Source organism: Agelaius tricolor, unplaced genomic scaffold (genome assembly GCF_023055355.1).
Source record: "Agelaius tricolor isolate 1412-34295 unplaced genomic scaffold, bAgeTri1.0.p SCAF_4, whole genome shotgun sequence".
In the NCBI taxonomy this organism is placed as follows: Eukaryota; Metazoa; Chordata; class Aves; order Passeriformes; family Icteridae; genus Agelaius; species Agelaius tricolor.
In genome coordinates, this window is record NW_027269264.1 from 33,018,321 (window position 1) to 33,046,038 (window position 27,718).

Consider the following 27,718-nt stretch of genomic DNA (forward strand, 5'->3'; position numbering starts at 1 on the left):
ACAGCAACTACAACTTAAAAGAGGGTCCTGGATAGAGTCTGTGATGATTGCCCAAAGCAGTCTCACTGCATGTTTTTGCACCAATCCTTCAGCAGGTTAAATTCCTCTTTTTCTGATTCTTTTCAAGTGATCCATTTGGGAAACAATGCATTCAAATCTAAACAGAGTGGTTCTTGGTCACTTGGCAAAAGGAGATCCTTGCTTTTTTAAGCAAGCAATTTTAAAGTAGTTTTGTGGGATTTGCCTTACAGAAAAGGAGACAAAGTTTTCTTCAGTGATAACCCACAGGGTTTTTAGACAACTTCTTTATGAATATGTGATTGCTGTAGTCCAAGTAGATGTTTTCAAACAGTAATTATGACTTCAGGAACAAGGGAAATAAACTGGATTTGTCCAAGTTTTCGAATTTTCTTTAAAATTTATTTATTCTTTAGTACTAGAACTGCAAGAGAAGAAGCTTTCAAGAGCATGGATAGATGAGCTGCCAGTGTTAAAATCTGACTCATAACCTTTTGTCTATCACTGAGCATTCTTAGATTTTTCAGCTGGTTAATGGGAAACCATTTGGGTTTAGGAAAGCCTGCTTGTGGGAGGGAGAAAAGCAGTGAGTTAACTGGTTGCATGTAATGCCATTACCACTACATCTGTTTAAAAACAGATCTGCTTGACAGTCTTGTGTTGAACTTGTTACCATGAGCCTGAATTTTGACATTGCCTTTTATTTGAGGATGTGTTCATGACAGACTGTTCCACAAGTTTTGACACTGAGTGTAAAAAGGGAAAACAAAACTTTAGATTTTCTTGGTATAATTTTCTATAAGGAACAGTAATTCTTTCTGCTTTTGTCCTTTTTAATGTTTTGGTTTTACTTGCTGTTTTGAGAGATAACATACTAAGATTTTTTTTTTAATAGCATAATTTCATTTTCAGGTGGTTTATTATATCAAACAGTCCAAACAGAAACCTGTAGATTATTTGTTTTCCTTTTTCACTGGATTTTGAATGCCATTGACTGTGGATCCCTGTTATTTCAAAACAAAGAAGGTTTTAAGAGCTTCATTTTTAGTGAAGTTGTCTTAGGGGTTCCATGCAGAAAACAGAGTTCTTAAACATTTTATATTTGTGCTAGAAATTGACAGGTATTCATTCTATCAAAAGCTGGCTGCCATTTAACTCAACTTCCCACAACATACTTCACATCTGGTAAAAAATAAATGTGAACGCAGTAGTCTTTAAATATATGTCAATTGATAAGATGGATGGATGGATGGATGGATGGATGGATGGATGGATGGATGGATGGATGGATGGATGGATGAAAAACGAATTGAAAAAATTATAATTAAACATTCTGAAATGGCTTAACCCTAGGTTTTAAGTTACCTATTAAAAATATATATAAATACGTATACATACACTACTTTCTTTGGGTAACTGTATTCTTTATGTCACCTTTAAAGAAGTACATTAGAAAGACCTTGCTCTACTTCTTTGCTTCTTTGTAGCATTTCAATATGATATTGGAGAATTCGAATTGCCACATGTACAACTCAGCAGTTTGTGGCTTACAGCATATGAGGCTACTAAATAATTTAGCCTCTATTTTTTCCTTATTTTGACTTCTCCTTTCTCATTTGTAGATTCTTCATGGATTTAAAAATCAAGTTGGGGATGAGAATTGGAGGCGTTTCTCTGACCAGTTTCCTCTTCCCTTAAAAGAGCGCCTTGCAGCTTACTATGGAGTTTAACCTCATGCACTGTAGCTGCAGTCCCATAATTAGAGGTAAGCACATGAGTCATGCTTGCCAGAGAGAACTGGGACTTCCTCCCTGTTTGCATCATATGAAACATCATTACTTCATCAGTCTAGAATTGCTGAGCTACTACTTTGTATATGAAGGAAAGAAAGAAGGGATGATAATATACCTAAATGATGGGGATTGTAGCAAAAGCATTTGTCTCATTTTTTCTATTGTTACAGAGAGAGAAAGAAAGAAAGAAAGAAAAACTGAGTCTATGATACACACATTAGTTTATCAAGAAAGTTGAAAGTATAGGTATGACAAACTGCTGGTTCAAGTTTAATAAGCAAAGTGATGAATATGATCCTCAAGTCATCGTACTAAAGACACAGGCTACCTTATATGTTGTGAATTAATAGATGGCAGATGTGGTCTAAGAGAGAATACTCTCCTAGAATAAGAAAGCAAGTTTGTTAACACACTAGCTATGAGAAGTCTAATGGCCTCCTAACTACATACTAAATGATCTTTCCACTGAATAAAGAATGCTATGCTAATAACTAATGTACCTGTAAAGCTTGATGCTTGGGGGAGTCTGATATGTGTTTATTATTGCCATGTTCCATTTTGTGTGTCAACTCAGAAGTGCTAGACACTTGTGTGTGGAGAATGATTCAGCTTTGACAAAGAACAGTGAAAATGCATTCCAGAGTACCTCTATTTCTATACCACCTTGCTTTGTATGCTACCTGTGTATGCTGTATAAAGCAAATTTCCCATGTGTGATACTGTGAAGAGATTATTATATTACCCCAAAAAAGAGAGAATTAAGTTTATTCTTTTAGTCTCTATACAAATTTGATACTTTTAGTAGAATTTTTGTATTAAAATTCTGAGAGTGAGTCATGCAGTTCTGTTTAGTGTTGGAATGGACAACTGTTTAAAATTCAGCCTAAGATTTTTTTCAAAGTCAGTGTCGTAAAATTGCGTGTTTGATCGGAACATTGGATTAAAAATTAAACAGCTGCATACTTATCAATGAGAGCGTTTTAGTTCTGACATGAGGATGTTTTCTCTTCCTGATGAAAAGAAAACAAAAGTGATAAAATCTGCCATTGTTCTCAGTTTCAACTGCAGAGAAGGTTTGGCTATCTTGTTTAATCCACTGAGAAGAGAAGCTGCTAGGTCAGGTGCAGATATGTTTAATATTCTTTTTCAATGTCATAACTACCTCATAATTTTGTGCTAAAAATTGAAAAACTGGTTAGAATATGTGGGGTGCTTTTGTCTTAAATCTAAGTTTAACATAATACTGGAATTGTCAATGTAGTTTGAAAGCATATATATTGTTGTTTCATGAATAGTATTTTATCTGATACAGATGGGCTGGTTTCTTAGCAGACTTAAAAGGGATCATTAGGCATAAATTCATTTTTAAGTTAGAGGTTGGCACTTAGTGCTTGAAAAAGACTCTTGTTTATGTATCTATCTGCCAGAGGTTCCAGGTAAGATTTAATTATACCATTATCTTTTCCCTTTACAGGTCCTTCAGTCTGGGAGACTATGAGGGAGCCTCTGCACCCAGGGAAAATGTTACCCTTTACTGGGGGGAAGGGTAAACCAGTAGGGAATACAGTACAATCCCAACCCTACTGGGAGGGGCGGGAGGGAGGTGTTGCCGTCACTGTATTAAGTCGATGTTGGGAAATGTTTTAACATCTGGAGCCTTTGTGGGTGGAAATCTGTCTCCTATTACACCTCTGCACTGGATGTGAAGAAGAAAAAAAAAAGAATCTAGTCACAAAACAGCACATTCTGGAATATTGTGGGGATTTGTACCAAAATAAGAAACCATATAATTGAACCATAGGGATACGTAAAGAGGAAAAATATTTTGCGCACAATAAAGGAAACCTAAGAATGGGGGTCACAAACAGTAAAAGGCTTTCTTTTTTGTTTTCTGTTTTTTTAAGTAAGGGTTTTCTACATTATTTCATCCTGCTTGGGGATTCCTAGATATTTGCATGTTAATGAAGAACTACACAAACGAAGTTAGTCAGTTAAAATGCAGCTTGTGTCTGTATTAGGAACAGGCACTTGCAGTGTACAGTATAGAAACCCCATCATAAAATAATAAAGGTTAACTTGGACAAAATGAAGCAACCTGCTAGCTGCCAAATAAGTCACTCCTTTCATTTTTGGGGTAAGGAGAGGTACACTGCAAAGGAAAGATTGACATCTTAATTTTTACGTTAAGAGAAACAACCAAGGTAGTGGATATGATTTTATTATTGTACTTTGTTAGTTTTGATTTCTAGAGTAAGGCATTATTCCTAACTTGCAGTTTAAGGTTCAGGCATGCGTTCTGGCTCATAGTGATCAGAAGTAATTTTAATTAGTGGGAAAGTAGCATGCTTGCATCACATAGAGTGAAATTGGTATACATTTACCTATGTTGCGCCAGTTTTGTGTTGCAGTTTACCAATTCAATATAGCCCTGCATTTAAAATTCCTTTTAAGATTCAGTGGAATTTATTTTTATTAAGAATATAGATATAAAGTACTGTAGTTAACAATTAGGCCTTGAAATACCTTTTTAGGATCTGTTAAGATTAAGATTGATATTGTATTGTGTGTAACCTGCACAATGTGGAAAGCTGATATAGCTGTGCAAAATATTTGCCTCTGTGCTGTCAGTGTGATGTGCTTTCTGCATGGTTATATACTAGTGATTTATCAGAATCTCTAAAATGAGTTACATGGTAAGACCCGTTAAAGGCTGCATAAGTGTTAGTTGGCACGTAAAGACAATTGTAGAAGTTGATGACAAGATTGCTATATTTGTGTTTATTCCCACTCAACGTATTATCTTCTACGCTTTCTTTTTGTTCAAAGCATGATCTTAAGAGATGTTTAAGTTAATGGATGTAATGCAGGGTATCTACACTGTATCGGCGCATGTTGGTGGCCCTTTGTGATGTAGTTAAATGCACAAGGGTGCAAGTTTAAAGCTACAGAGTGAAAGTTGGTTTGGATCCTCTTCATTTCATTTGTTTAGCTTTTCTGTTGTGTTTTTTTTTTCTCTACTTACATGTATTCCTGTGAATAAATCCTTGTTAAGTTAACGCTTTACTTTTCCTTCCATGTGTATTTTCTTATGTACTGTGAATGTGAAATCCTAACTGGTACACTTGATCTTGTGTCCATCTGAAAGTGGCAAGTCTTTATTAATTTAGATTGCCTAAAGAGTATCCCATGATGATAAAGGAAAATGGAGAGATTTTTAGCTCTGCTGGTCAGAGGTGAAGCCACACCTTTCCATTTTTCAAGTGCTGCATTATTAATCTGCAAAACAAATTAAGCCATAACAGCCTTTTTGTAGATTTAGTTTCTCACCTTTGCATTGCAGAATGGATACTGGATAACAGTTTTCGGTTTAGTTGGTGTTTTCTGGTTTTTTGTGGGTTTTTTTTTGTTTTTTTGTTTGTTTGGGGGGGGGGGGATGTTTTTCTTTTTTGTTTTTCTTTTTTTTTATTTTTATTTTTTGTGGGTTTTTTTCCTTTGGTTGGTTAGTTGGTTTTTGGGGGTTTTTTGTGTATTTTGGGGGATCTTGGAGGGGCTTGTGGTTTTTTTATTCTTTGTTTTGGTTTGGGATTTTGGGGTGGTTTTTTTTGTTATTTTTTGTTTGGTTTGATTTTGGTTTTGTTTGGTTTGAGGTTTTTTTTGGTTGGGGCTTTTTTAAGAACTTGCTCTTCTTTGCATGGTTCTGTTCTTTGACTGTTGAATGATTTAGCTATTGCACTGAAGTTTGAGCTGTGTGAGTGTGAACTTTAAAATGCTGTTTAAAGAGTTTAGACTTTTTTCTTTTTCAGTGCATGATCACATGCATGTTTTATGTCCTGTTCCCATCCACCGCCCCCCCACGCCCCCGGTTTTTTTTTTGGCTTTGCAAATTTTAATGGATTATGCCTGAAGCATAGTTTTGACATGTATTGTATGAAATATATTTGATAATGCCAGTACATAGTATTCATTCAATTTGATCAAAATTGCATGTGGTAACTTGCTTTCAAGTTACATTACTTTGATAGCAAACCAAAAATACCTTCTCAACTAATAATTCTGATAAAAATTAGTAAATTCAATTTAAAAAAATTAATTAGAAAGGGAACATCCCTGCCCAACATTTAGCAAGGTGCTATATTATTTTAGACCCAAACTTGCTTTAATTTTAAGTGTGTTTGAACATTAAGGAAGAGTTTCAGAGAAATGACATTAAAAAGTTTGTAGAATAGAAAACCTACCCAAATCATACAGTAGCATAACAACTAAAATAAACAGTAGCATAAACAACTAAAAACTTCTTAAATTTCAGAAAGCCCCTTTAACCAAATAAAACCACTCCACCTCACCTTGGATTAGCTTAGGATGCCACTTTTGTACATATTTGTTTTAACACATACTTGTACAGATATGAACTGATCTGTTTTGACAACAAGGAAAATAATTTAAAAGGGCAGGAATAACTAGTACAGGAATACACAAAATAGTGTTTTGTATCAATAAGTTCTCTCATGGTATATTTTAAAGCAAGTAAACCATATTCCTAATGCATAATATAGTGCAGAGATTTGCAGAATCCTTTTAGGGTGTAATGTGAGGTAAGAGAAGTTCTGAAACAGCATTAATATTTAAAATTGAATTATTGCATCATGGGATATATAAAAAGCATCTTAATTCTTGTGGTGTAGTCTTGACAGTTCTTGAATGTTGACTGGATGTTCTGGTAGAATTGTGAGTTTGTCTTTGTTACATTCCAGTGTTTCTGCCTCTTGGCATGCTAAAAGCACGGCTTACTTCATTTGCTCCTTACACACTGAAAAAGTGCTGTTAGTGTGCTAAACTACAGAAATAGCCGCTGCTATGTAATGGTGTAGATTTTTCTACTTGAATAATTTTGTTGTAGGAACCTCAGGAGGTCAGTGTTTACTGTTTTTATATATGCCTTTTTCCTGTTTTGAGTTTCCCTTTTTGAAGGATTCTGAGAGTGAAAAAAAGCTGCTGATCAACCTAAGTTGGTAACAGAAAGTGTATTTAAAATCCTTATAAATGCATCTTTTTGGCAGTTCAAAATTGCTGTTAAATTAGTCTTAAGTGAAGTTCAATATTAAATTTTTTTCATAACACAGTCAGGAAACCGCTCATTTTATTTTGGAAAACAGACTAGTTCATTATTTTAACCAGCGCAAGCAAAAGTAATCAGTTTTGTATTTTTTTTCCAAAGTTTGATTATTTTCTTAATCAGTGAGTATGTATATATTTAAATTGTAAGAAACTAATTCTTATGCTTTAGTTCATTGGTTCTTGAAGCTTGTACTCAGAAGATCACTTTTAGAAGAATAGGTTAAAATTTGTAATCATTATAATTTTTAAAATATGAAGTAGCATAAATTTTGTGACTAATAATATTGATACACACTGTGATTTTTTTTTAGGACTTTCATGTTAGCATCAGTCTTAATTACTTAAACTGCATATATTGTATAATAGTAAAATGTATATTTTAAATCTTAAAGTGGCTTTCCTCAAGCAAAACTCAATGCTACTTAGAAATATTCAAATACTAGCTTTATCTCAGGTGAATACTCTTGTACCCTTTTTGTTCAGAACACATGCATATAAAAATGTGTTGTAGTTTTATCAGTTTATGTATTTCATTTAGGCAGCTCCTCTTGTCTTAAACTTACTCTAAATTAATCTTCTACTGTGGGACAATAATGACTTTTGCTTCACCTATATTATTCATATTGAATGTATTAACAGATAAGGTGTAAAAACGTTCTTCCCTTAAGGAGAATGCATCCATATTCAAACAGCTGAATTATTACTTTAAAAAATGCTTTAAATGCAACATTAAATTGGAAATTTTTGTTCCAGATATTTTCAAAGAAAGAAGTTGTAACTTAACACTAACTGCTTCCATACTAGCTCTTTCATGAGGATGACAGAAAGTTTTATATAGGGTCTAAAGTGTGACTTTTTATCTTAGATGAAGGTTAAACTCTGCGGTGAAATGGCAAAACATCCTGCAGTTAATCTCAGATAGATGCTGATGTAGTTTGCACATATATTTGTGTATAATATTACATAACCTCACCGTAAATAAATAAAGCTTGTTCAGTAGCAATGTATTTCACTCACCTATGCATTCTCCAGGATGATTTGTATCCATCAGTCTTCTATGTATTCTCCACTAGAAACTACATTTTATTTGCCACTGATGCTTGCTCTTTGCACTTAACAGTTGGAGCAGGCCAGTTTTAAATGGGGAACTGAGGCAAGTACTCTTCTTACTTGCCTTGTATATTCTGCTAAAATAGTGATATTCACTCGCTTGAATGTACGTAAATGAGGGAAGTTTGAGATGACTCTATAGGATGAATCCCTGTGTGGTGTTACAGTATGTTTTAAGTAAGCCAAATCCATATCTCAAAGAATTCAGCACTTACAGTATAGTATCATTTTTCTATAAATTTGTTATGTTGTGCTACTTTCACTTTAGGTATCCACTTCCTTATTTTGAGTGAGCAACAAAATTAACAAGGTTTGAGTGTTTTTTGTGAGGACAGCAATGAGAATAAAACGTATAAGGAGGTATAAGGAGGTTTATTTGGCTGTTGAAATCTGCAGTGTAGTATCTTTTTTTGTGTAAAGAGATATGTTGTACATTGTCTGACTTAGTGATACTAGAGACTTCTAAAATTTTTAATTGGGTGAATTACACAAAACAGTTTTAAATGAAGGGAGACCAGATCTTTCTGCTGACAACTTAGGTTGTGTAAGTTTTGCTTGAAAGCTTTAAATCTTATGTTTCTGTATCTGCCACAATGTTGGAATGTTTCCTTCAAACATATCCTCCTGCAACCTCTCAAACTGTACTTACTAAATTGAGTGATATTTCTTGAAGTCTGCCTATGTGCTAACAGAACTTCATTTTAATAGAATATGGTTTTAATTTTTGATAAGCTGCTGAATTTTAAAAGAGTTTTTGGGGCCACCAAATATTTTGGATCATGCAGAGAATATATATTGTACTGTAGTAATTTTGTATTTACATTTGTATGATGTGACATAATAGATGTGAATGTTAATCACTGCTTGACTATGTTAATAAAGTTGTTGAAATATAGATGTTGCATTCCAATTTTTGATGAATGATTGAAATTTATTGTTCAATTTATGTTTTGCCTGACCCAGTAGTACACTCTTCTAATTCACATGTGTAGATTCTAGTATCTCTGAATTAAGGATTTTTGTTTTATCTGAAAGAGAATGGTCTTCAGATAACTTGATGTTAGCTTAGTTTAGATACTTCACGCTGCTTGAGGGTTGATCAATATATGAAAAAGGAGGTTTAGGTGGATTGAAATTATAACATGTTGGGTGATAACTATAACTGCTTTGCTATTGAGAAATGTTACATTAACTATGTTTCTTGAAACAGTTGATACTTGCTAAGCCTGACCAAATGGGAAAGTGGAGAAAAATTTTGTACATATTTCCTGGGCTATCAATAATGTGAATAATTAAACAATGAGTAAACCAGAAATAAATTAAAATTATTCAAGACCTTGAACCAAAATTTGCAGTGGTCTTAGTCTAATTTTATCTAGCTTTCATGGGATCATGGTAATACAAGCTATTTAAAGAGTTGTCCTTACAGAACTTTAGGCAGTTCTATAGATTAGAAGTCTCTAAAATACAAAACAATGGTTTCTTTCAGTCCACACATGTGGAGTTGAACATTTTATGTTCACTTTTAATATTTAACAGTTGGTCAATAGCATGTAGACAACTTAGACCATGACATGTGTCTTGTCAGTATAGGACATGAAAGAACACAAGCTTACACCACTCTTCTCAAGGTGAAGAAAAAAGGGAAGTTTATTTTCTGACTCTAACATTTATAGTTTTCCAAAAGTGACAGCGGATTGGAGGGTGACAGTGCCACTTCTCCAATGACACTGGTCAAACTAACAGTCTATCAACGTTCTCTTCCTCCATAAAGGAATGCAAAACAATGAGTTATTTACAAAAAGTGTGTGAGAAAGCTCACTACAAGAATATCAACATCAGAAGGCTTCGAAAATCTTAAAAAACTAGAGTGAGTGTCTAGAACAGATTGCTTATCTGTTAATCATTTTATTGAACTTAGTCATTACACTATGTAAGCAACTGACTAATATAGCAATAAAGTGCATACATATAAATACTATAATGAAATTTATTACTAATTAACTAATTACTTGCACACTTGGCTGAAACTCTGTTTAAATGAAGGACTTCCATTTCCTGACATAAGAGAAGGCCATGGAATAGCAGTGTAGAGACCAAGCTGCTTAGCAGAAATACCAGTTCCTAGTGGCTGAACACAAGTGGCTGCATAGGAGGGGATTGGAAAAGTTTAGCTTACTTTCAAACAGGGATTCCCACTCACCTTATGTTCAACATACTGCTGTCAATAGTTTGTTCAAGACTTCTACTATCAGCTAAACACCTGATTTTAAGCTGTGGCCTCTAATTTTGAGTGTGAGGTTAATTACTACCTGTATTTAAAAACATTAAGAGGATGAAGTATGTTTTGAGTACAGGAAATTAATGTTACAAAGCTTGTGGAAAGGTGCAAAAGATTGAACATAATTTTATGTCATGGTATTTATTTTAAAAAAAAAGACATTTAAATTTGTATTCGAGTGCAGAGGCATTTCAATAGGCATAGAGTGTGTAGAAAATAATTTATGTATGTTAAGTGCTCACAGACTAGTTGTGGGTAACTTTTGTTTTCCCAGAATGATTCACAGTGAAACAGACAGTGAAAGGACTGATCTTTCACAGGCATTTACCCTTGTTCTGTATAAAATGAGCAGTTTAGACTATTAAAACCGCTCAAAAGACATCTAAATGTTAATCTGAATAATGACAGACTTAAAATTAAGTAGTTTCTTATAATCCATCCAATTCAAGCAAAGCAGATCTAATTATACAGCACATGTACTAATAAATAGATGTATGTGTAAGTGAAGGCATAAAAGGAATTGTTTCTGTGTCACAGTTTTTTGGGGTTTTTTTTTGGTGACACGAACTCTTTGTCTACCAGACTTCAATTTGAATTGGGAAAATTAAAATGGAGGTATTTATAGATATATATTTATCTTTTTCTATAGATATAGGTGTCTTCAGCTAAAAAAGGAATTGTTTCTGAGTCACAGTTTTTCGGGGTTTTGTTTTGGTGACACGAACTCTTTGTCTACCAGACTTCAATTTGAATTGTGAAAATTAAAATAAAGGTATTTATAGATATATATTTATCTTTTTCTATAGATATAGGTGTCTTCAGGTATAAATATTACTTTTCAAATATTCATTTATAATTTTGAAATATATGGAAATATGTATTTCCATATTTCAAATTATATTAAAAAATAGAAAAATGTTGTTATTATATATATATACACATACATTTTATATATGGCAGTTTGACCTATTTTTACCTTTTCTTCGTGCCCCTTGGCAAAGTGAATGGTCATCAATTTCCTGTATTAAATATACAGGGGAACTCAAAGTCTTCCTGTGTTTAAAGCATACAGGTTAATTTGGATGCATAACTACTGCAGTGTTACTGTAACTTATGCCAATATTTTTAAAATTTCCATTATTTCTCTCTGCACCCTCTTTGTTTAATAGAAATACCAGATAGAATTTTATTTCTTTGATAAATTACACAAAGGGACGTGAGATTTATTTACCTGTCCTTTTACTCTGGAATTATTATTAAGTAATGTCTTTACAGGGTAGTGTATATTTTGTTTACAGTTTTCTCAAGCTATCTTTTAGCTTTACATTTATGTTGACTTACTGAGAAGTTTCTGTGACTTACAGGTATAAAAACTAAAGGGTTCTGTAGTTTGAAAACTCAAGACAGTGAAGGATACCATTTTAAAAAGTATTTTGCATATAAAGTAAACCACAAAAATAGTGGAAAACTGTTTTACAACTAAATTTTAATGTATTTTTCTTCCTAGAAACACATCTTTCAGTGTCTTCTTTTAATAAAATCATATCTCAAATGGAGGTTTTGAGTCATTTTACATGGTAGGGTTTTTTCCTCCTTAATGTAATGATGGTCATTGTCTTGCATATATGTTTTTCATTCTGAAATATACATGCTCAAATAAACATTTTGGAATCATATGTGTAAATATATGCACCTTTTCCTTGTAGCTGTGGAAAATCACATTAACCACAGGACAAATTAAAAATTAAAGTGTTCATTTTTTTTAAATTCTTTAGATATCTTAGCATAAGGCAGTAAGACAGTTGCATCACTTTCTCTAGTAGTACTCTGCCACAGGAGTATGTAGGCAATTTTAATTTTGTTTATCTCCATCTTCCTTATCCTTGAACACAAAACCTGTTTTCATTATTGGGCCAAAACCAGATGAAGCCAGCTGGAACCTTAGACCATAGCTCTCAATTGTGTTGCTAGCATTCACTCAGTCAGATAAATTTCTCATTCCATGAAAAAAGGCAGTGTTTAACACAGACAATTGCCTGATGTAATAACTCAGAGTTTAGTTATTCTGATTAAGACCCATAGGCATCTTGACTACTTTTGTATCTTTAAAACAAGCACAAAAAACTCACAGAAAAAATAAGAACAAATATAAAACAAACAAAAAATAAACCTCCAATGTCATCTGTGTGAGCAGACAGGAAGCCTTCTGAATTGTTACTACACATCTTCAGAAGGAGTTAGACTTGAAGAGTTTTATTGAAATGACAAGGACACTGAAGTTCACTTTTTTTTCTGTTTGCTAAAGCTGGTGGCTGCCAGTAGGTAGGCATCAGTGTGTCATGGATGTTAAGAATCAAAGGTAAGAATCATTTTCATATACCATTACTTTTCCCCAAATACAAGCCATTCACTGACCATCCTGTTCATACTGACACTCTGATTTTTAATGTTAAGTATTAGTTAAGGATTTGTATAGCCAAATATTTTCACTTTTTTCACAATATTTCATTGGCTACTTCCTACCTAGGCAACTAAAATACCTGTCCAGACCAATATCTTTCATTTTTTCATTTACTGTCTTGCATGAATCCCAGGCAGTTGCTCTTCTGTTAGTATAGTAATACTTTTAATCTGTCTTTGGTTTATTAAGAACACAAGTACCATCTATTCTTATATATGTTGTCCTAAGAGCGCTTTCTTGAGATACCACATAGTCTTATTAGCTTGGCTTCACACCCTTCCACCAATTACCTTTTCTTTTGTGTATTATAACAAGAGTGGAGAAGATCTTTGTGATCAGAACACCACCACAGTTGGTGGTGTATTATGGAGCACTTTGGTGCTAAGTAGTTCTACAGTCAGAGCTTGGTCTTCTAAACACTTCATGTTTCTTCACTTTTCATTGAATTTCAGTGTATCAAATACATCAGTCTTCTTTTTCTCATTTAGGTTATTATTACTAGTTGACTGCAAATAAGCTGCTGCTCCAAGTTAGTTGATTGACATATTGGCAGGTAAGTAAGCATGTATATAATATTAAAAATATTAAGGTGTCCAGAATATGAGTTCAACTAACCACTGAATGTACTCCTTAGGGTACAGCTGCATAATAATTATCCTGTTAATTACCCATCTTACACAGAATATAGATTTAAAACTTCAGTGTGGTGTTACTGTAGTAATGCACCTCCTGAATATGTTAGTCCCAGAATATTTCATGCAGGACTGAAATGGGACAAGAAGTCAAAATGGAATCTTCAACTGCTCAGCTATTCTGGTTTGTTGTTGCTAATGTTTACTAACACTTTCTGAGCCTTCCATTTGATTGGTGGTTGATTTCATGAGACATGCTTTTGGTAGAAGAGTTATAAAGGCAGACCATTAACACCAAGTGACTCATTGTGAAACAATGCTATTGGCTTCATGTCTTAAGTAATTGAGTTAATGAATGGGATAAGATCAAGCTTGGTGTCCAGATCAATAGAAGCTTGCAGTTAACTATACAGTGAGTCAGATGATGCAGCCTAATGGAATCCATAATTCCAGGGATGTAGGAAACAGTGCCATTAAAAGTTGCTGCAAATCTTCAACAGAACATGTATATCATTCCTTACTTTGAAATAACTTTGATGAAATATTGCACCAGGTTTAAAGAAATTCAGTTGATCTCTTACTGTAATAACATGGCTATGACTCTGTCAACAAATATTTTTGTTCATCTAATACTTAGAAATAATATTAGAAACACCCATCCTACCAAAAGTGTGATGTAGGCCATAATTCCAGCAGTGTTCTCTCATCAGACTACATTTTCAGTTTATGCATGTATTTCAGAAAAGGACTTAGCCTGTATCAAGATTATTTGGGAGAATTCCCTTTGAATAAATTATTTCAAGTTAGCTGTATTTGCTGCTAACTTTATAATCTCTTTTTCCAGATTTTTTTCCTAAGTTTTACCAGCACTAACATTTCACCTATGGGATTTTGTTACACTTTCTGCATGAAAAGGCTGCAGTAAATGTCTGATAATGAAGGTAATGTGTAGGTCATAAGCAAGTGAATTATTAAACTTCTCGGTAGGTGTCTGCAGGTATGCAGGCACCATTTCTTGGTTAGAACATAATCCTGGTGGCTTTTTAATCCTACAAGGTAGCCTGACAGTACTGACCAAACTGAAACAACTCTTGAAAAGGACTTTGCTAACAATTCACTCTGTCTTCACTTCATCTCTGTTCTCCACCACAGTGGTAAACAACTCTGGCTTTTTATATCCCCTTCTGCTTCTTGCAGTCTTCCAAATACAACTTGGAAGAGTTATTTTAGCAGAGACAATAAAGAGAGAAAATACATTTTTCAGGGCATATTCTCAATGTAGTATACGAAATACTTATATGATATATAAAATACCTCCATCTGCTTCTTCAGATCCTCTTTAAAGAGAAAGTGTAGTGTTAGAGTATACATTTTATCTGAATCTGTTTCTTAACTCTTTTAATTTATAAGGGTCTTTAAATATCAACTAGCTCATTGACAACTCATTATGATAATAAGTTACATAATAATCAGTGTTATTTTTGGTGGTTGTTTGCATTATTCTTTTTTTAAGTCTTAAAATTAGTACGTGCAATTCATGTATTAAGGATTTTACTGTAATTGAATACAGTTATTTTACCTAGAGTTTATAATTTATTTTCAGATGGCTTAGACATAAAACAAATTAACTTACTTGCTATAAATAAAATCAAAATACAATCTTTATTTCTGTTGAAAATAAGTTAATATTAACACTTACAAAACTAGAAGCTGGAAATATGGGAGAATAGGTATGTGGAGATGCAGATAACGAACTGCACAATCAGGGATACTCGTTCTGTAAGAGGAACTGAGCTAAATGCCTGCTTTAACATGTGTTCAATCCCTATTAATGCCAAATGCTGTACTTTTTACAAAACCTAGCATTATTTTCTGCCATGGGTAACCTGGAATGTTACTGTATTCCAGATTTACCTGTGCCCAAATTTTGTTACTGTCTCTTTAAGACCCTGCAGCCGGAAAATGGAACTGGGGAGGGTGGTACTGTAAGCATTTTTAAAATCGGTTTTTGCAGGCAGCTCAGCCTCTTTGACTGCCTGATTTTTGCCTTGCTGGGTTCTTCATTTTGCTGAGGCAGAGCTCTCACTCTGGTTGCTTTTTTTGCTCTTGGCTTCTTGCTATAGAGCTGAGGCTCTGTGGACAGAGGCTTTTCAGGTTTGGGTTCTCTTTGGGGTTTGTTTTTTTCTCATCTCAGAGAAGCTGCAGTTAGTGGTCTTGATCTGCCTCAGGGCAAATTCTACCAGCAGCACCTGGCTGAGGAGAGAAGACCACAAGCCACCCCAACCCAGCTGTCCTGCCTTGCCTGCCCTACCCTCTCCTGCAAGAGAAAAGTGAAGTTCTTCCATGAGTTCTAGCCCCGTGATCCGGAGAATGCCAGTAGGGGCTCCAGCCATCAGGGAGATAAGCAGAGCAGTGAGCAGAGGGAGGACTGGCACTCTTTTTCACTTTGTCCATGAGACATGCTCGGCTGGGGGGAGCCACCTTGGTGGAGAAGTACTCTGTGAGATGTAGCAATATTGTATCTAGCAATTGTTTACTGTTATTCTTTGCCTGTTGTTCTGATTGTTAGTAAAGTGTAATTTTTCACTTCTAGTTGTATTCGTTCCTCATCAGTGGAAAAGAGTTGGTTAAGCCTATAAGGGGAAGCAAGTCATTCCAGAGTGTTTCTTCTAAAATTTTGTAAAACCAAGACATAAAATATAACTAGTAAACTAGTCTAACTAGGGTGTGTCTTTAGTTCTTCATACCCTTCCAGGGAAGTTTGTTGTGTTGGTCCTTTCACCTTACACTCATGTAGATGATGAGAAGAACTGCTTTTTTAAAGTATTAAAAAATCAGCAATCCAGAAAACTATTTTGATCTTCCATGAACACTGCTGAAAATATGCAAGGAATTCTTGTTTTATTATACAGGACTCACTGTGTATTTATGGCTTTCAAAATAATGTCCCTTTCTCTCTGCCTCCATTACAGAAGGAGAACAAAAGAATGACTGTACTGGGACAAAAAGTCTATCTAACCTAGTGTCCGGTCCTTGGCAGCCAACACCTAGGGAAGAGATAAGATTAAAGAACTGTAAATGATACTATTGCAAAGACACTATTCTCAAAGACTTCACTAACATGCAGATCAGAGACTTCCAGAATAAAGGACATTGTCTCCACATTTAGTAATCCATTATGGATTTCTCTGTGTAGAAAAATCTCGAAATGTAATCTCAATCCTGATCATGGTACAGATCAAAGTGTTTTTCTGTATAACTGTACCTATGTTGGAGTGTGCCTTTACATTAAGATTGTGCATTTCACTCAAATTTATGTGGAAAGCGTTTGAAAACCTGAGAATGGGTTTGATATTTCTGTCATGGATTCAGATTGCTGAAGAACTGCAACAGTTGCTTCACATCTAGTATAGCAGCACATAAGGGAGAACTATATAGCTTTGAAAATATGGAAGACAGGAACTTTTCTGTGAAACATAGAAGTGAACCTGAGACTCCTTCCGTCATAGCATAGTATCTGTCCCTGTGAAAGGTGTATATCTATCTGCTATGGAATGAAAAGCCTCAGCTCTGCTCATATGGCATTTATCTGGTCTGCCCTGGTGTACATCCTTACAGATTGCAATACACACTGCAGAATGTACTATAATCATGTACCTGTTTGTTTTTTTTTTTTTTTTTTTTTTTGTTGGAACAGATCATAATGCAGACTCCTTACTTAAGTAAAAAGAGAACTAAAGAAGTGTTCTTCATATGTAGTCCTATAGTGTTACAAAGCAGAGCAATGCAGAGTCCCTAGGCAGGTGCAAAAGAGAACTCCTCTATTGCAAAAACCGGGTATTTTTAAGCAATTAGCCTTTTATCAGTTACATACTTCTAAAATACAGCAAACATTATCCAACCAACCACCAAACACAACGATGTGAACACACAATGGTTATACAACTTGTTTTTCCATCTCTAATTCAGTTGAGTCACTCCCAGCAGTCTTTTCTACTTAGCCAAAGTAACAGGAGTGAGCCATGATTTCACAAGGCTTCCTTCTGTAAAGTTTTACCCATCTGCATCACTACAGTGTGTTATTAATGTTTAAAATGACAGTACACATGCTCCTCTTATCAAAAGAGTGAGATCTAGATCTAAAAGTCTTGGGACTTTTAAAGAATTTTGTCGTGTGAAAGATACAGGAGTTTTCTGACAACTTATCAACTTGGCATACACTGGAACTTTGGGAGAACATTGCTAGAAAGAAAGGAACTTCTAAACTCACCATGGAGCTACGGAAGTGATAGAATAAAGGTACAGCCATTTACCAATAACTGTAATACCATTTCAGAATGATACAGCTCATCCTCCACGAAAATATCTGTAGTAAAGGTAGATGAAATTCTGTAGCTTTGTAAACTTCTGAACGACATTTTTCCTAACCATTTTCTTTCATGGAAGTCTTTAATCAGCATAAATTTTATACAAGTTGGTGAATTCATCAGGTTCTGAGGGATGGCTTGGAAGTTCTGCTCTATGCCTTACCCAATAACATACAGAACAAAGTACAAAAACCGTTAGTGTCAATGTGAAAGAAGGTGAGGTTTTTCACACCAGAACTAACAGGGTTTCCATAAGGGAGGGGAGCTCCTTGAACACCCATCTGACAATATCACCATCTTCCTTTTTCTGGTTTGGATAAAACTTTGTGCTGACAAAACCACAGGTCGAGTTGGGATAAAGCACTTACCACATGTTTGCATTGGGAAATGAGCTGCAGCCCCTCACATTCCTGCTTAGACCTGGCCCTCTATTTTAGTCAATAATGAAAACATAACTGCTGTCTTGGGCAAGGAATTGCCCTATTAAGGTAGAACAGGAAGTCTCCAGAGTTCCACAAAGAGTCCAGTGGTGCTGACTCTGCAACAAAGACTATCTATCTATCTATCTATCTATCTATCTATCTAATCTAATCTATCTATCTATCTACACATATATATGTATACACACACACAGAAAACGAGCACTCCAGGTACAGATTGGCCACAGGTGGCACTTGAGTGGCCCTGTGCTCTGGACCAATAATTGGCATCACCCCCGCTGGCTAATACTCTATATTGAGTCAAGGAAGGGTCTACAGACTGAACCATCACTGAAGAAAGTGAAGACCTGAATTAATCAGTTTCTCCAGACACTTTGGCTTTAGATGAGGTGCATCTTTGTTAGGAGCATGCCATTGGAACTGTAAAATCCTGTAGGACAACACTGTTAGGAGGGCAGACTATGCTTTATCAGCAAAATTCCCTGTAGGACTAGTCATCATCAAGGACCTTGTTTTCAAGGACCTTACCCTACTTGGCTGGAATAAGACTTGGTTGTGAAGCCACTTCACAGAATCACAGAATATTCTGAGTTGGAAGGGACAGAAGGATCATCGAGTCCAACTCTTAGCCCTGTAAAGGACATCCTCAAGAATTGCATTGCGTCCTCGTGACACGCGTTGTCCAAACGCTTCTTGAACTGCGTCAGGCTTGGTGCTGTGACGGTTTCCCTGGGGAGCCTCTACCAGTGCCCAGCCGCCCTGGGCGAAGACCCTTCCAGCAGCAGGCCTCTCGTCTCCGCGGTGCGCGGTGGCGCTGGGCGCGGCCGTTCCCCGCCGCTCACGGGGCTTGCCCGAGCTTTCCGCGCGCGCCTCCCGCCGCCCCCGCCAGAGGGCGCCCACCGCCCCCAGCGCTGCCGGGCCTGCGCAGCAGCGGCGTCGGCCGAGCGCAGGCGCGGGGCCGGGCTGGGGGGCGAGCGGTGGCGGCGGCTGCGGCTGCTCTGTCACGGGAAGGGCGGAACGCGGCGGCGGCGCCCGTTTCCTCCGTCGCGTCTCGGCGGCCGCGGCCGGGCGGCGGAGGAAGGATGGCGTACTTCGTGGAGAGCTTTTGGGTAGGGCAGCGCCGCGGGCCGGTGACACCGCGCCGCGGGCGGGACGGGCAGGGCGCGGCGCGGGGCAGCCGCAGTCCCCCCTGCGAGAGCAGCCTCGGCTCTTACGCCACCGCCGGGACTGGGCCGGGGCCTTGCGGCCGGAGGTTCGTGCCGGCTGCGCCCGCCACGGCGGGGCTGGGCCGCGGTGAGCGGGGTACCTGCAGCCCGCGGCAGGGCAAGGGGACCGCCGGCCCTGCCCGCGCCGCCGTGCTCGGGCACCGCTGCGGAGAGACGGCGGGAAGAGGGATGAGGTGGTATGGGATAGGATAGTATGGGACAGGATGGGATGGGGTGGGTATTGCCAGGGGGCGCTGGGCCGAGGGATGCGCGGACGCCACTCTGTGCACAGGGGTCCGACACTCGCACTCAGCACGGTGCCGGGGGTGACTTGGGCTGCAGTGAGTCGTGGTGCTGTACGGGGAACAGCACGGGCAAAGGGAAAACCGCGCCTCGGCGCTCCGCGCTTTTGTACCGGTAGCTCGTCTCTGTGTGCCCGTGAGGAGGTACAGCCGAGCAGCAGTCGGCTTAGAGAAACAACAGGCTTTCCAGCTTCCTTTGGACATGCGATCTTATAAGTCATCTCTACGCAGTTATCTGGTTTTTGAAGTGGGTAAACATATATGGATAAAAAAGTTAAATGGATTGAATTTCGTGTGACATGCAACTAGTTTTCATTGTGACCTTTGCTAGTTTGAAACATTAAAATAAGTGTTCCCATAGTCACCGGACTGCTTACAAAGTTGCTTCTTTTTAAATTATTTTATGTGCCTCTCTACCAAGAATTAGCAGAAACATAAAAATTGTTGTTGTTTGAGCCTGAAGTGAAAAAGAGACAAAATATCTTCAGACGCAGGCGTTTTCAGTTGTAAGCAGCAGTTATGCTTAAAGTTCAGGAAAAAAAATAATTTCACAATTACACTATTATGGAATATAGGGCATAGCTCAAGTTTATGTTTTATTTGCAATCTTGTTTAGTTTTGACTCCTTTGCTTTCAACATACGATTAAAATTTAATGCTCAAAGATACTAGATTTGCTCTCTTGGTGTACAAATCTGCTTAATTTGAAGCCTCAGTGTGGGAGATCAGCATTAAACTAACATGTGGAAGAATTTTATCTTTCATAAAGATAAAATTAAAATTAATATAAAAAGATGCATTTTGGTTAGAAAAGCTTCTATCTTCTCCTAACATTAAAGCAAAACAGAAGTTGTTTATTCAGCTATCACAACTGAAATTGAGTTTTTTCTATTAAGCTTCGTTATGTACTGTAGTATGTTAATTTAACTGTCTGATCAGTTGTTTTGTTTTGTTAGTAAGTCTGTTAAATTGGTGAAGGCAGTGGGCCATTCCTGTATGTTCTGTTTCCACGTCTGTGTCTTCACAAACGCTTCCAGCAAGTATGAGGTGGAAGATATCTACCTCAAGTTCCCATTTCTCTCTTTCTGCTTTAAAGAGTCTCTACCTATAGCTTTGTTAGCAAAACCCCTAGTGTAGTTTACCAATGAGTGCCAAGACATGGGTGATTCCTTCTGTTAGTACAGGTTTTTCTCATATGTCAGAAATGACACAATGTAGGACAAGAAGTTTGTTTGTGTTTGTCTTGCAGTGATGACAAAGACATTAGACAGGGTCTTAACTTGCAAAATTAACCAAGAAATTTTTGTGATACCATACACAGGGTTTTATTTTGTATAGAAGTAAAATTAAAAGGCATAGGGAATGTTCTGTGTTTCCTGCTGTGGGTGAATATTTTCCAAGATTAACTGTAATGATGGATTTGTAAAATCTGAAAGTATTGAGTTTCTGTATATCCTCAGAACTAGGCATAAATTATAAGTTTGTGAATTTTTAATCATTAGTCATTTTCATTTGCACTAACATTTCAGAATAGGTTATTGTTCAGAATTGCTACTGCTTTGGGAGACTTGGAAAGCAATCCATGTAGGCTCTGAATTGTGGTGAGAAAGTTAAGATGGAAATTAGAAGATACATGAAAATGCACTGAATGCATGATGGCTAAAAATAATGAATAGAAATTTGTAAGGAAAAAGGAAGGTGGTAGTATGTAAAACTTTGGAAGGATTGTCTTGTCGTTTCTTCTTGCCCTTCTAGGTAACCCCAGACAAAATATTTTTGGAATTATGGAATAGGATTGTTATGCTTTTTAAAGGACTGATTTAAAAATTTATCCAAAACATAATTAATATTCAATTATTTTACATAAATGCTGTCATAAATTTGAAATTGTGCATTGGAAATGAAAGTCTGGATCTTAAGCTGTATGATGCTCCCCCTTGATTTAGTAATTTGCTGTAAGTAATAGGAAAAGAGATCAGAAACTGAAGGGACTTTAATGAAAAGGGGAGTGACATGTGTATGAGTGTATCAATTTCTTACACAATATTTAAGCTGCTATCTTCCTAAATGTGCTCATGTAAACAAAACAAATTTTTCCTTCTTTGTTGTAAGTCTTGAAAATTATCCTGAGGCTTTCCTCTTGCACTGCTTTTCAAAATGTTTAAATAATTGCACACTTTGGTTTTGTTGTTGTTAGAGGATGTAAGAAAATTGGATGAGCCTGCTATGTCTTCAGTGTTCTGTAAGAGGTCAATGAGAGATAAATAAAACTGTTTTCAGGATGTGGAAAGCTGAAGTGCAGAGACCTCTACTGTCACTTTAAAAATTTACTATCACTTCAAAAATGTAAGGGTCTGCTAATGCAGCACAACATTCTAGAGCTATTTTCCAAGCCAGGAGGATATTTTTGGGTATCAAAAGTTATGAACTAGTAGTACAGGCTGTAAGTGGCTTTGATTCTTATGACTTGAGTTTTATGCATTCAAGTCACATGTCCAAGTATTCCCAACTCCTAATTAGTGTTGTCATAAAACACTGCATGCTTGCTGCTGTGTATGTGCTACATCAAAACCATGTCATAATTTAAAGGTAACACTATCATAAACCATTTCTGTTAACCGTAGCTACATTTTGTCACTTTGAGTACACTGTTACTGGTAGAGGAGTATGGAAAGTGTTGTTTATCATTGACTTACAGTTTTCTTAACAGTGCAGGTGATTCTTATGACAGTTTAAAGACAAGTCAAGAAAAATAAGCACCTTCCAAACCAGTCAGTGATTGTTTATGAATTGTTTAAAATCAACCAAATTAATTAAACTATTGGAAGTTCTGTGAATAGCTGAAGCTGGTTTCTGTGTAACTCTGTGCTTTATAACTCTGGAAGTTCTGGCATATAAAAACATATGTATAAATTGGTTTTGACAATTTTAAATGTTTTTTTTAATTGATTGCTTTACGGTAGCTTTTGAGAATGGCTGTGTTGAAGATTTGTTATTTTTTTTCCCCAAATGCTTCTGTGGAGCATAAAATTGGCAGTACCCTGGTTTAATAATTATAGCTTTGTGAAGAACCTTGCTCTATTAAGGGTAAGAATGTATTGTCTTACAAACTTGTGAGTATATGAGTGGCACAAAGACTTGCCATGTTGACATCTGGAGTTACATTCATATGTCTGTGCAGCACTGCTCTTCTGCTGGGCATACAGCGGGATGCTCTGTTTCAGGAGAGCTGTTGTGCAATATTTACTTAGTATCCTCTCTGTATGTATGCATGTAGCATGAGTTGGCTGCCTTCCATCTGTTAGTTAAAAAATATTTAAATATTTTTACTTACCTATATGTGGTGGGAAGTCTCTGTCCTTCTTCATATGCATAGAGCTTCTCTGGAGTTGATCTTTATTTGATATGTTGAAACAGGAAGGTGAAAATTGAAGTTGACAGGTAATTTTTGTGTCCAGTCTTCTCAGAACTGAAGAAAATGCATTGCTTGTGTAAGCAGATGACTGCCTTTCTTTCACATTTCAGTGCTCTCAATTTTCTACAGCTCTTTCAGACACTCACAAATTGAAACTTACAGATAGGTAACTTTCAAAAATGTAAGACCATAATATTAATCACATGGGTATTTTTATGTATTCAGGGCCCATTAAATTAAATAATTTTCTAGGTAGAAAGCATGGAAGACATGTAATTTATTTGAAACTGCAGCAAGGATTAATATTTTAAAGAACATGACAACTGTGTTTGTCTAAGCAGCTAAAATGAGTTTGCATAGTCCTGAATTTAATACCTGACCAGTCAGAGTCACCATAATGTAACCATTTATTTGTACTGGGTAAATAGAAAATTGTGTACAAGAGTACAACTTCTTTACACTAAGAGATGTTAATATTGAATGGTTTTAATCCAAAGGAGACAGAGCTTGCACTCAAACAATTTAATTTGAAATACAGAAAATAAATGCAGCTGCAGATTGCCTAAAAATTTCTGGGTATTTTACTAAATGTGGATTTTAAATTCGGGATTATTTTTATTGCAACAAACAAACTTATTCTTAAAAATGTGAAGTATTTTAAGTAGTTCAGTCCCACAGAGTTCCTGTAATGTGTTTCCTGTTATGCACAAGTCATGGAAATACTGATTTCTGACTACACATTTGCTGACAGGGCTACTTTCATTTCCATGAGGAAATCTTTGCAACTAGTTCTTGATGAAGGGAAATGGAAGAACTGGTTGCTCTTGCTTTCCATGACTTAATTTGTTTTGTGTATGAAGTTGGTCACTAATGCTTCGTTGTAGGTTTATTTAAGTGTTTACTTGTATTTAAAGTCTTGCTTTCTCTAGTGGCTTGCTCTCAGGGGGCATCTATGCTGCAGATATGGAAGAGATTTCTTACAGTAGTATAGAATAGGAAATCTCACAACAAACACCATCTTCTGAAGAGAGTTTTGTTAGATCTGAGTAAGAAGGAGAAAACTGCTAATGGATTTCAGAGTAATTAAATGGTGCCTATATGGAGAGGGGACCACTTAAATTTTGCTCTCTTATACACAGCTTTACATTTGGTTTTTTAATGAGTAATGACAGGATCACCCTCAACAGACAGTGGTTTACCTAAAAAATGACATTCAGAATGGTCTTTTAAACTGATCTGGAAGTCTGTTACCCAGAGACTGATGTTATACATGACAGCAGAAGATTGTCTTTCTCCACTATGCAACTTGTGGAAGAAGAATCTGCATCTGACTTAACTGTCTGTTATACCAGTGAATGGTATTTGCTTATTAATGGGAGTGGAAGGCTTCATCAGTTCCCTCTGCTATATGCTGCATTAATTTATTTTTAAGTAGGCTAGTAATGGTCTTCCAGTGATCACAGCTATTACTGCTGCTACTAGAAAGGAGCAAGTAAAAACACCTAATGAAGAAAAAGTGTCTAAGACACAAAATTTCCATGTACAGAATTCTATACAGTATGTGTAGGAAGGAGAAATGTTGAGAAAAGACAACCAAAACACACACAGTGTTGCTGGCATATGTACATATAGGAGGATAAATACTCTCCCTTTCCCACCACATACATCTGTCTTGTTATGCTAGATACAGAGCCTTAACTCTGATTGCTGCTCTTCATGAATATAACTATGAAATGGAGAAGTTGTGGAAAGGCTGTATAGCTTTTTCTAAAGCAGAACATCTGCTTTCTGCATTGAGCCACTGTACTTAATTTGGTTTGGCTACATGTATGTCTCCAAACATGAGCAGAATCGTCATCAGGTTAGTCTTTGGAACTGTTGGTCATGTGAAGAGTTTTGAAGACTGGATATTTGTGCTTTCAGATAGAGCCTGATACAGGTAATATACATTTTACATTGTACTTCACATTATATTTACAAGTGAAGACATGTCTTTTAGGTGTACCAGACTTAAATCAAATAGGCCCTCAAATCTGTGAGCCTGCTTTTGACTGCTTTGTTTAAACTTTAATGTCTTTTGCACATAGGTTTTTAACCTCCGATAACCATTGATAGTGTACAAGAGATGAGACTTTCAGGGGATTCAGTTGAGGAAAGTATCTGTTCTGTTTCTCTGTTGTGCTTTCTACTATTCATTGTGAAGTCAGGAAAAATAGTAGGACTCATTAGAAAACCTAATTTAAGTGGAAAAATTATTTCCTTTGCAGTAACCTTCAGTTACAGTTAGAGAACAAGATAATGATGGCAGTTGGTTGTTTAGGCTCATTTCATTCTCTAAAGATTTGTGTGGTTACATTTCTGACAGTTTATCAGGAAGGCTGCAGCCAGAGGCTGGGTCATGGCTGTGCTATCCTTCCTGTGTTTCTAAATTGGCAGGAAATTTAGGGAACTCCAGTGTAGAAAAGGCCCATTTAAAAGCTTCCATTATGAAAAGTTTATAAGCGGCCTATGTTCAGCACATTTTGGTAATGTTGGTTTAGCTGGAAGTAGCACCTTAAAGCAAAGAATATTTCACAAAGGAGAATTTTATTAGTTTTTCAGGAAGAAATGCCTAACGTTTATCTGAAAATGTTTATCTATAAATTTGGGTACAGTAACAACTTTGGAGAAGTTAAATAAGAATTATATTCTGTATTCTAATTGAAAATACCAATGAAGTCTTAATTATAATGCAGTGGCATTCTGGGTTTATATTAAGTAACTACCTAAAGTTAATAAGTTAGTGCACCAGTATTCAGAGTTATTGGGCTTTAAACTACAAAGAAAAATGTTTAAATGGGGGTGAAAGGGGAAAGAAACTATTTAGACTGGTATTTGAGTAGGACAACATTTGAATAAAGTTGAATTTTCTACTAATTGGTGTTCTAATCTTTCTTTTACTTTTCAAGTTTGTAAAAGCCTTGCTCTGTGGAGAGTCCTTTTAGAGTTTGCTGTATTTCCATGTGTTCTGTTTAGTTTTGTTTGTACTTTTTATAGACTGTAATTGCACTTATACCAAACTAATCTGAATTTTGGTGCACCTTTTCAGGTTACAGCTTACTGCAACCATGGAAACTATGATTTTTTTAAGGTGGTTTTTTTCCTTTGGTTTTGTTTTTCCCAGTGCTTGGAAGAAGTAAAGCAAATAATCCTGACTAGTAATCTGTATAAAATTGCTTTCAGTTATCTCTTATTTGTAAATTTATGTGTCTCTCTATGGTGTCCCTTAAGGCAACTTGAAACTTTGTGGAAGTGGTCTTATTACCATGGCTGCTGTGAAGTTTTTCTGTCCACCCATGACTACTTCTCCTTATTTAAGATGGCAGATCCCTGAATGCCTTCTCCTCCTAGCCCCCCCCCTTCTGCTGAGCAATACAGCTTGTTTGTTTCCTTGCAGTGATCTGGATCAGTGGTTCTTGGTTTTATTTGCCAGCTTTATTTTTCAGCTGTATAATTTTCCTGATAAGGTTTGCTTTATGGCTGCATAAACATATTTTTGCAGAACTGAATAGGCAGAAATGTTTGGAAGGGTATAAGACCAAATTCTCAGGCTTTTCTCACTGACAGTATAGACCTGCCTTTGTTAAAAGTTCAGGATTTTAAGAATGATGTGGGACTATTTGAATGCATCCAAAAGATGACTACAAGGTTGGTGAGAGTGCTGGAAGACATGTCCTGTGAGGAGCCACTAAGGACCTTGGGCTTTTCTAGTTTGGAGAAAAGGAGACTGAGGTGTGACATAATTGCTCTCCATAGCTTTCTGAGCATGGGAAATTGGGAGTGTGATGCCCATCTCCTCTCCCTGAGAGGTAAGGATAGGACATGTAGAAATGGTTGAAAACTGTACCGAGGAAGATTCAGATTGGACACTAGGAGGAATTTCTTTATTCTGGGAGGATGGTCAAACACCGGAATGGCGTACTTAGAGATGGTGATCAGTGCCCTGAGCTTGCCAGTATTTAAGGGATATTTGGACAATGCCATCAACACCATGATTAAACTTCTGGTCATTCTCAAAGTGCTCAATCAGTTGGGCTAAATGATTGCTGTAGATTCTTTCCAGCTGAAATAGTATATTCCATTCTGTGCTATACATCCTGTTCTTTCCCTTCCACTCTGAACATGCATGCAGTTTTCCTGAGGGCACACTTCACACCTTATATAGAAGCATCATTATGGATCTGAAGCTTTTGTGAGAGAGAAGGGGAATGGATAGTCTGACAGGAAAACTTTAAGAGTAGCGGTGCTACTATGCTGTGCCTTGCCTTTCTTTCATTATTTCTGTTGTTGCTTTTTTCTGTAAGGAGGAAGTTCATCATAGTGCCAGAGGTCATAAGCTGGCTGAGTTTATTAGTCAGTGCTTAGAGCAGTGTCTCAGTTTTAATAGTGAGGTGTGCCTCACTCACTGGAAAATGTCTTAAAACTTAAGAATAGATAGAGAAGCTATGAGCGAGAAGGAAAATATTCGTGATTTTTTTTTTAACCAGTTTTACGAAAAGCAGGGGAAGAGAAATGAAGTGTGAAGGATTGGGGAAGTAGAA

At 36.5% G+C, this 27,718-nt stretch overlaps 2 protein-coding genes across 5 annotated transcripts in view; both read left to right on the forward strand.

Moving 5' to 3' along the window:
• TNPO1 (transportin 1) overlaps window positions 1-8,931 on the forward strand; it is a 56,624-nt gene extending 47,693 nt beyond the window's left edge. Inside the window, exons 23-24 of the mRNA XM_071425172.1 lie at window positions 1,641-1,783; window positions 3,286-8,931. Coding sequence (XP_071281273.1) covers window positions 1,641-1,748 — 108 coding nt within the window. The 3' untranslated portion in view covers window positions 1,749-1,783; window positions 3,286-8,931. The remainder of the gene's footprint in view (window positions 1-1,640; window positions 1,784-3,285) is intronic.
• A 10,230-nt stretch (window positions 8,932-19,161) lies between these two features.
• FCHO2 (FCH and mu domain containing endocytic adaptor 2) overlaps window positions 19,162-27,718 on the forward strand; it is an 81,149-nt gene continuing 72,592 nt past the window's right edge. For all 4 annotated transcript variants that reach the window (XM_071425184.1, XM_071425185.1, XM_071425186.1 and 1 more), the window contains exon 1: window positions 19,162-19,326. In XM_071425184.1, coding sequence (XP_071281285.1) covers window positions 19,300-19,326 — 27 coding nt within the window. In that variant the 5' untranslated portion in view covers window positions 19,162-19,299. The remainder of the gene's footprint in view (window positions 19,327-27,718) is intronic.